Source organism: Limanda limanda, chromosome 13 (genome assembly GCF_963576545.1).
Source record: "Limanda limanda chromosome 13, fLimLim1.1, whole genome shotgun sequence".
In the NCBI taxonomy this organism is placed as follows: Eukaryota; Metazoa; Chordata; class Actinopteri; order Pleuronectiformes; family Pleuronectidae; genus Limanda; species Limanda limanda.
Genome location: NC_083648.1, coordinates 3,538,795 through 3,548,794, shown reverse-complemented (window position 1 = coordinate 3,548,794; position 10,000 = coordinate 3,538,795). Strand labels below are relative to the sequence as shown.

At 43.6% G+C, this 10,000-nt stretch overlaps 1 protein-coding gene across 1 annotated transcript in view; it reads right to left on the bottom strand.

Moving 5' to 3' along the window:
* Positions 1 to 10,000, bottom strand: part of LOC133018470 (partitioning defective 3 homolog) — a 237,599-nt gene that overhangs the window by 94,443 nt on the left and 133,156 nt on the right. Inside the window, exons 14-15 of the mRNA XM_061084838.1 lie at positions 4,372 to 4,560; positions 2,934 to 3,104 (exon numbers count right to left, since the gene is read on the bottom strand). Of these exons, the coding sequence (XP_060940821.1) occupies positions 2,934 to 3,104; positions 4,372 to 4,560 (360 nt within the window). The remainder of the gene's footprint in view (positions 1 to 2,933; positions 3,105 to 4,371; positions 4,561 to 10,000) is intronic.

The window sequence follows — 10,000 nt, the reverse complement described above, 5'->3', positions numbered from 1 at the left end:
CAGCCCTTCGCCATGGAGATAAGCATCATCGCCAGCACGGCGTGACGAGCGGTAACGGCGTTTCACACTCGGGTCAATATCGGAGCCAAATTACCTCAATCAATGGCTGTAACTAGTGAGGCTGGGAGTTCGATTTTGGCAGAAAAGGTCTTTGGCCGATGATCCTTACAGCTGCTGAGATGCTCGAGGTGCTGGAGGACGACTCTGATGTGAACAAACAAGTGGCGTCCATGAGGGAGGACGATGTGTGGACACGTGAGGACGAAGTGGACTTCAGATTAGACGACAGAAACAAAAAACCTGAATTGTTTTAAAGGAGTTTGGGTATTATGTTGACATACAGACAGTGCTGTGACTTCATTCAGACAATATCAGGAAAAGCATATTCTTTTCCTTTCTTTTTTCTTGTCAGGTCAAATATTTATGACAAACAAGAGGACGCACTAATGAGCTCAATATTTCAAAAACCATGGCAACAGCCGCGGGGATGATCGAAGGTTTTAAATAAACTAAAAGTCCAATTTGCAAATTAACTGGTGATTACAGCTTTTCCATTAAACCCAATGTCTCCCTCTGAGTTGTAGTTTAATAAACAAGTGATAAAAACTGAAAATACTGGAACAAAAACCAGCAAATTGAAAACTGAGACAATTAGTTTTCTCACCAGACACAAATCTTGTTAAAATATAGCATTGTACAAATATTATTCTAATTTCCTAGTGTTCAATTATTCCTTTCTTGCAGGTTGAACAGAAAAATAAGTCCATTGATTCATAGGAACTGAAACAAACTTATTTCTAAAGTCGCCACATGGCGCCGTGGCTGATGGCGTGCGGCTTCTCTCGACTTTAAATGAGCCTCAGCAGTTCATGGATCGGCCCGGCCGAGGGGTCGGGGGGGGGTGAGGCGGCTCAGTAACAGTCGGGGGGGGGGGGGGGGTTCGCCATACTGCGGCGCATCGACAAATCACACGGCAGCTCATCGCATATTCAGGGGCGATAATTGAGCTCCGGGAAGGTCTCGATCCCGTCAGGTGCCAGCGAACAGGAAGTCAGCTGCTCGGGGGGGGCGGGGGGGGTCGTGGTTCTGTGGGGACGCAGGAAGTCAGCCGCAGCGTCGGGGGGGGGGTTATGATTTATGCAAAGGGCGAATATTTCAGATTGATTTGAGACACAGGGAGGAAAGTAAACATGGGATTATTTGATCTCATATGTCAGTAAATGTCAAAATGAGTCAGAGCTTTTCCACCTAGAGTCATCAGATATTATTTGATTTTAACTGGACACTGATGGACAGCTGGTTATGAGGTATTAACAATCTGTGTGTGGGGGGGGGGGCTCTATTGGGACTTTATAAATCAGCTCTGAGCCACATCTCAGAGTGTGAGTGTGTTAGATTGTTGTTTCCTTCTCTCTGAGAGTCTTGGACACTATTTCTTATAAATAGCCCGACACGTTGACAGCCTCGGGCCGGGCCGCGGGCTCTGCATGTGAAGCAGAGATTGACGAGACTCCCAGAGCTCAGGTTGTCTTCATGCACCGTGCTCTGTGTGTGAAGTCTCACTGCCAGGACATGTCCACGAGACACACACATCCACACAGACACACACAGACACACAGACACACACAGGGTCTCTGTTTACAGACCAACACACCGCCAGATCCCTGCATATAAATTTATACATGCATAAGCTGGATGTATAAAAACACAAACTACACACACACACACACGGGGGTAGACACAGAGATGTAGGCACGTACACACACACACACACACACACACACAGACACACACACAAACACAAAACACAGCTCCAGGCTTAGCCTCTGCTTTCAATTACCAGACGGGCCGAGGGGAAATCAAAACTTTGACACACCAGGTTGGAAAAGGAGAGAGAGGGAGCCGGGCGATGCCAGAGGCATGCACGTGCACGCCGACGTGCACACACACACACACACACAAACACACACACAGACACACACACACATAGCGGCGGTACACAAAGACTCAGCCTCAGCTTTCAAGCAGGCGACAGGCCAAGGTGTACAGAGAATGTAAAAACATGACATTGAGGAGAAGGAAAAAAGTTGTGTAGCTCAGTTTGCAGACATGTTTAGTTTCTTTTCCTCCAGTCGCCTCGAGGGAGGAGTGTGTCAGTGTGTGTGTGTGCGTGTGTGTGTGTGTAGGGGGGGGGCGCTGAACTACTGCGACCCGACTACTTATTTTTATCTCATGAAACGATTCTCAAGGCTTCTCCCAGTGTTTTTTTGTTTGATATTGTATTTTAGATCTGGCTCCTAACAGCAGCAGAGTCACAGGACTTTAATTCATCTGCATGAAAGCAAAACACGTGAAATCTGATTAAAACCACTTTGATCATGAAAGGGTCAGAAACAAACCAGTTATTAAATTAAATATGTCCACATCTGTAGTGGAAGTACTGAGGAAGACTTCCTCATCACCCGTGTTAAACTCTCAAGCTTTGTAGAGAGAAACTAAACTACAATCTGGATTTCACCAAGTTTTTATTACTTAAATGATGAGAAATTGAATCTTTCAGGGATTTAGTTTTTTGGCTCAGGAGCAGGAACAGGAAGGTGGAATCAAATCCCAGCTGAACACGTTAAAACAACCCTGAACATTAACGGTGAAGGAACGTCTCAATACCTAATGTTGACATGTTCGTATGTCGACATGTTCGCCTTCCAGCTTCTCCACTGGAGCTCGGGGGGGGTGAATGTGTAAGTGTGAAGCAGGCGGCTGCTGGGAAAGGTCACATGTGCTCAGTCGGGGCAAATAAAAGAGGAAATCATTTATGTTTACATCTGCAGAAACAGACTTCTGTGATAGACGAAGAAAACGACTTCAGACTCGTGTAACTTCATATAAATCGGATAACTATAAACTCTGTATTAGTCCCCTCCGTGTCTCACCTCGTTCCTCTTGGCCACGCGTCGGGCCACGATGAGCTGGATCATCCCTCGCTTGTTTCCCTCCGTGGACATGGACTTGCGCAGCGTCTCCATGGCGTCCTGGTTGGTTTTGGCGAGCAGCGACTCACTGTTCACAGCGATCAACTGGTCGTTCACTCGAAGCCGCCCGTCCTGTCGATGGATTAATTAAGATATTAAGAGACGACACAATAAAGATGGTTTTGAGATTTACTACCAAATGGTGCATGCTGGGTAATTATTTATCATCCATAGCTTGAAGTTTAAGCCTTATCTGATCTCAAAGTCTCACTTCCAGTTCATCCTGTTTCTATACGTGATCTCATCTCTGAGGGAGAAGAGCTTTTAAGTCCATTATCACGAGCTGTCAACACAAGCTGGAAAACAATCACGTTGAATTCAGCTCTTCAGACGACCACAGAGAATAAAGCACTTTGTGGATGTTATCTCACTGTCTCGTCTCAGATGCTGACAAACAGGAAAAGTTGTTTTACTTCACTTTCCCAGTTCGGAGTCATGATCACGGGACGTTACATCATATATCTGCTAGGGTTTAACCGGAGATTTTAAACATTTAAAGGAACATGTTGTTTAAAGGAGACACTCAAGCTCATAATCAAGTTGATCATTTTGAACTTGTGTTATTACTGTAAAAGGTTTTCATGCTGTAATGTCTCTTTCCTCAGACTGTCCAGCGCTGCAGCTCCTCTCTTCAGCCTCTGTCTCAAACATTTGGTTTTAGCTGCTGTCTCTTTAAGACACCCCTCCCCCCTCCTGATAAAACCCAGTCTGCTCTGATTGGCCTGCTGGATGACTCACGATCCTGTATCGGTCATTTGTGCAATTTAATTTTGCAGAACTTTAACATTCTCAAAAAACGTATATAACACACCAGAGGAAAGAAACTAGCTAAAGCATCATACGTCTCCTTTAAGAGATTCTTCAACCCTTGAATAAACAGATGTCCCTTATTAAACCTTAGATTTTAAACATTTAAAGGAACGTATTGTTTAAAGGAGACACTCAAGCTCATATTCAAGTTGATCAGTCTAACTTGTGTTATTACTGTAAAAGGTTTTCATGCTGTAATGTTCAGGAAACATCTCTTTCCTCAGACTGTCCATCGCTGCAGCTCCTCTCTTCAGCCTCTGTCTTAAACACTCGGTTTTAGCTCCTGTCTCTTTAAGACCGCCCTGATAAAACCCAGTCTGCTCTGATTGGCCTGCTGGATGACTCACAATCCTGTATCGGTCATTTTAAATTTGCAGAACTTAAAATACGTATATAACACACTAGAGGAAACTAGCTAAAGCATCATACGTCTCCTTTAAGATTCTTCAACCCTTGAATAAACAGATGTCCCCTTTTTTCAAACCTCTCCTCTCAGACCTTTAATTCATCACAGCCCAGGGGGTCTTACCTTACAGGCGGCCCCTCCGTTGATGATGGATTTGACGAAGATGCCCAGGTCGGCGTGGTTCTCCTTGGAGCGGTTCCCTTTGACGCTGACGCCCAGACCCGCCGAGCCCGAGTCGCTGAGCGGGATCTCGAAGGTCAGGAACTCCCTGGTTCCATCTGGAGTCAGGACCAGTTCGTCCTCCTCCGTCTTCTTCAAACACAGAGACAGATTAAACACTAACACACACATCTTCCTAGGAATAAGCTCTTACAACCAAAACGGAAGAAATCTTGAGCTCACATTTAATTTCAATTAAATGCTCGATTGATTAATTATGCAAAAGCAGGAACATTCATGCATTAATTCCGGCTCGGAGCAGTAAACACAAGGATGCTCTCCCCAGGTTCCTGCGGGTTAGCCAAAGGGCCAAAGTTAAAAGGACATTCATTCGGCCACTTGAGGTTAATGAAAAGTGCTTGCACATAAATTGCAGCCGGGCAGATAGCCGGGCGGTAAATCAGAGCAGCAGCTCATTAGCTGCATCAGATATATTAGTGTTAAACAAAGCAGCACTGCTACGTGTGAGATTAGAAACCTGGAGCTAGCAGCCGGAGACTTATGTTCTTTAATCAACGCTCACTGCTCAGGTTCTTCTGGGCCAGAGGTGGATTCATGCCGTTGATATGGTTTTATTATTGCTCTTGTCTGGTGTTTAAACTGAAAATAATTACTTTCTATCATCTTTAAAAACTGCTAAACCAGCATGAACATATATCGACACGTATAGAAATGTAATTAATCAGATATTGCTTCTCTGCAGCTCTTATACTGAATCACTCAGTGAAACATTGAGTCTAAATGTGATTAGATGTTTGTGTGAAGCCTGGTTTACGTTCGCCGTCCCTGTTTTTATAAGCACGCCATAAATTACATCATTTCTGCCGGTCGTGCATTTCCGATCTTGATCAACTTGGCGTTCGCGGCACGTCCAGAGCAACATGGACTGAACTGGAGGAAAGAGACTAGGTAAAGGTCGGTGTCTATACACACATCTCTATGACCCTTCATTAGTGTCGGAGCACAGAGATTCTCAGACGGGAGATTCCAGAGACTATCGGTAAAGACGGTCGACTGCAGGAATCACCACAGAATCACCGAGCCCGAAGGTTCTGTTTCAAACATAACTGCAGCTTTAAGGTGGATTCCACTTAAAAACAAAGACGGACATTTCACACTTTATCTCCAATCTGTCAACAAACAGGCCGTAAACCCCAAATCCAGCCTTCAACAAAGTGAAACCTCACTCTAATATCTATAGAAGCATTTCTAAACTCAACTTTCTGATCAACACAGCTGTGAAGATATATATAAACATCTGAAAGGGTTTTTGAGATCTTCTCCAGAACCATAATGATCACAGATGGACACAGAGATCATCCTCAAGTCAGAATTAACCTGAAGAACAAAGTCACACACATGTGGGTTCCGACGCCATCGAACAGGAAGTGAACTTCTCTCTAACTCTGCATGAACGCAGCAGTTTAATTGACGTGTGGAGTGCTCGCTCTTTCTGTCTTTGCCTCCACAACAGGTGCTTCTCTCGCTCTCATCCTCTCCATCTCTCTCTCTCGCTCTCCCTCTCTCCGAGCCCAACAATAAAAAGCTGTTCTCTCTTGCTTGTTATTTGACAGCTGTCCTCTGAATAGACGGCTGCGTGCACGCTCGCCGCCTGGCAATTATTGTGCACGCCTAATGAATTCAATCATCGGGCTCGGTGTCAGCATGTCATTAGCTCCCTTTGTTTGCCGGGAGAGAGATGGAATTGCTCTGGGTAGAACAGAGAGGAGAGAAAGAGGGATGGAGCGGAGTGGGAGAGGAGGAGGAGGAGGAGGAGGAGGAGGGTAAAAGCAGGATATGCAGGGTGAGGAGGAAAGGGAGGGAGCAGGAGGAAGGAAGGAGCATAAAGGACGAGAGAGAATGAGAGACAGTTTCTGAAAGACGTCATTTTACCTGGAATACATTTGTGACATAATTAAAAACCAGAGCAAGCAAATTGGATTTCAGACGGGATTAACAGAAAGTGTTGTGGAATAATGAATTCATTTTTTTCTGGAATTAAATCTAAATCACCAACAATTACTTTATCATCTTGAACCTGAAACGGTCCCGAGTTGGAAAACAGAAGCAGAGAAGAGTCTTGTTATAATAAATCATAAAGATGAAACCACTGTAAAGTCATTTCAAGGTCGTGACATGTGTTTACTGATACAAGGGATTTAGAGATGAACAGTATCTTTAATAAAGCAAAGAATTAAATCAAATTTACGTATTTCTTTCAAATCCCAAACACCACATTGCAAAGTATTGGTTAAAATTTGTTCTGTGATGATTTATATTGTGACCAAAGCTAGTTTCCACTAAAACGATAATAAAAACACAAAGTTTGACAAGTAAAAAGCTTAAAAGTCGAACATTAGTTATAGGGATTTAGAGATGAAAAATATCTTTAATTAAGCAAATAATTAAATCAAATTTACACACAAGTCAACGTCTTGTTTTCAAATCCCAAACACTACATTGCAAAGTATTGAAATTAATTAATTTGATTTAAAAACTGTTAAACACTTAAAGAGATATTGTCTTTTTTAATGTCTGTAGATTTGTGTTCTATTAGCACAGGGGCCAGCACTATTTATATTCTGACCAAAGCTAGTTTCCACTACATCGATAAAAGAAAAACCACAAACTTTGATGAGAACAAATCTTAAAAGTCGTACATTAGTTGCACCTCCTTGATTTTAAAAACAATATGTCCGATTCTTTAATTTCTCAGCAGATCATATAACTTTATTTCCTAAATTGAATTTCATTCATTGATTTAAAAACTGTGGAACACTTAAAGAGATATTGTCTTTTTTAATGTTTGTAGATTTGTTTTCTATTAGCACAGGGGCATTATTTATATTTTGACCAATTTTAATTTCATTTAATTTCTCAGCTGATCATATAACTTAATCTCCTACATTCAGCAGATTCCTGCTCCAGCCATGATTCACCAGGGACTTTAACAAGCAACTACATCATTCTATCATCAGTGAAGTGGGATTATATTTAATTAGAAAATGTACTTTGTTTAACGGCCTTGTACGGAACTAATACTGTACTGTTGGGAAATAACAAACACAGTATTTGAATATTGGACTATTTGTTCAGCCACATTTCAAATGTTTCTTTAAAGCACCTTGTGACTGTTATATAATTAAATCGTATAATCATTATTATTATTATTAAACGAGAGAGGAAAGAGAGGATTTTAGAGAGGAGACAAAGTTGAGCAAAGGTGAGGAAGAAGAAGAGTGATGGGCTGGAGGAGGGGGGGATGAGGAGGTGAAGAGCCGAGGAGAAAAGGGTGAGGAGGAGAATGCGAGAGCGTGACAATGACAGAGGGAGCGGGCGAGCGAGTGTGAATGAGAGGCAGAGAGAAAGAGATGAATCCATGTGGAACACAAAAGGAGACAGACACCTCTCCCTGTACGTCTGTATCCCCCCCACCCCTCTCTCTATCTCCTTCTTTCTCCACCTCCAACCTTTTCTTTTCCACCTGTCTTTTTTTGTTCTTTATAAAAAAACCTCTCTTCTCACTTCTTCCTCTTGTTACCACCGTCTCTCTCTTTCTCTTCCATCCGCTGTATTTTGATTTAATCTTCCCATATTTTCTAATTTCGTTTTCTTTTTGAAAAACCTATATATATATAAAAAAATAATGTACATATTTGTATTTTTCCAACTGGAGGAAGACAAAGAAAAAATAATTTTGTCAGATTCTTGTCACCGATATTTCACCTCCTTTTTCTCTCTTTCTCTTTCTCTCTAAATCTGCCCCTTTCACATCGGAACCAAGTTTCACATCTTTTGGGCTCAAATCAAAACCTGTTGATTAGATCTGAGAAAGTTGCTGGCAAAAGAAAAAGATGGAGGTGGAGGTGTAGAGAAAGAGATGGAGGGAGGGAGGGAGAGAGGGGGAAAGGTGAGAGAGAGAGAGAGGCAGTGGAGGGTGTAATTGATCGAGAGAAGTCGGGCGTGCAGAACATTGTTGGCTGCCAACTGTGGGACAATCCATCTCTTCTAATTCATACTCTCTCTCTCTCTCCCTACTCCTCCTTTACTCACTATCACTTCATTTATCCCCCCCGCATCTCTCTCCACTACCGAGTGGACACCCTCCTCCCCTCCCCCCCCACCACCACCACCTGTTATTCCTCGGTCTGTTTTTCTCGCCTCGTCCTAAAATAAAACCTCAGATTCTAAAAATCTCTCTCTCCATCTCTCTCGTTCTTCATCTCTCTGCCACACTCCCCCTCCTCTTCCCTCTATTCATGCCTGCCTCTATTTTTCCCCCTCACCTGTCCTTACCCCCCCACTCCCCTCCTCCTCCTCTCGCTCTCTCTGACACGTCTCGCTGTAGCTTCATGCTGATAGACCATGAATATCAAATACCGGTGTGATCGACGGAGCCGAGTCTGGCTCAGCGTGGAGCACTGGGGAAGGTGTGTGTGTGTGTGTGTGTGTGTGTGTGTGTGTGTGTGTGTGTGTGTGTGTGTGTGTGTGTGTGTGTGTGTGAGAGAGAGAGCCTGCAGGTCCATGCGTGTCTATAAGTAGATGCGTGTCATTATAAACACGCAAAGCAGCGTGTGCACTCGCTGCAAATGTCATCCTTACATACTGTGTGTGTGTAGAAGTGTGTAGAAGTGTGTGTGCAGACACACAAGAGAATACAGCATGGGTCGGAATAACCGATACACACACTTCACACTTGTTGTCCACAACTAATCAGCTGCCCTCTTCTCTCTCTCTCTCTCTCTCACAGTCCAACACAATGTAACTCGCCCACTGCAGCTCCAACCCGGAGCAATCACATCAGCAGCTGCTCTCTCTCTCTCCACGTATGTGCGAGTGTACTTGTGTGTGAATGTGTAAGAGGTGTTTTGTGTGAAGTTCGCCATATGGCTAATGTGAGTGTGTGTGTGTGTGTGAGTGTGTGAGTGTGTGTGTGTGTGTGTGTATTCTTTAATGTGTGAAAGCCTCAGTATGGTCTGTGTAACTGTATACTGTGAGAATTGTGTGTGGAGTATGTGCTGTATGGGTGGCTGCAGTGTGTGTGTGTGTGTGTGTGTGTGTGTGTGTGTGTGTGTGTGTGTGTGTGTGTGTGTGTGTGTGTGTGTGTGTGTGTGTAGACCAGGTGGCAGCTTGAAACATCACTTTAATTAAGCCGCAGAGCTGTTCTGTGGTGGAGCGGCCCGTCTCTGATTGACTCGTACGTGTCACCAGCGGGCGCGCCACACAACACGGGAGCAGCATCGAACCTGCTGCCACCGAGCTGCAGACATTAATCACTGCTGCGACACTATCGCACTAATAACGCAACAAAGTTACACAACTTTTAGAGAACGACTCCCCGTTGTGATAAAACCTCGATGGTGAAACACGAGTAAAGCAAATTAACTCCGTGCCTGACGAGACTCGGATCAACCAACTCATTTTGTGAAGCACTTATTAACCTTGTTTAGATAAGTGCTTTATAAATAAAGTTATTATTATTATTATTTTTAACAATGTAGTTGGTTGGATGGTGAGCGAACTTAAAACCACT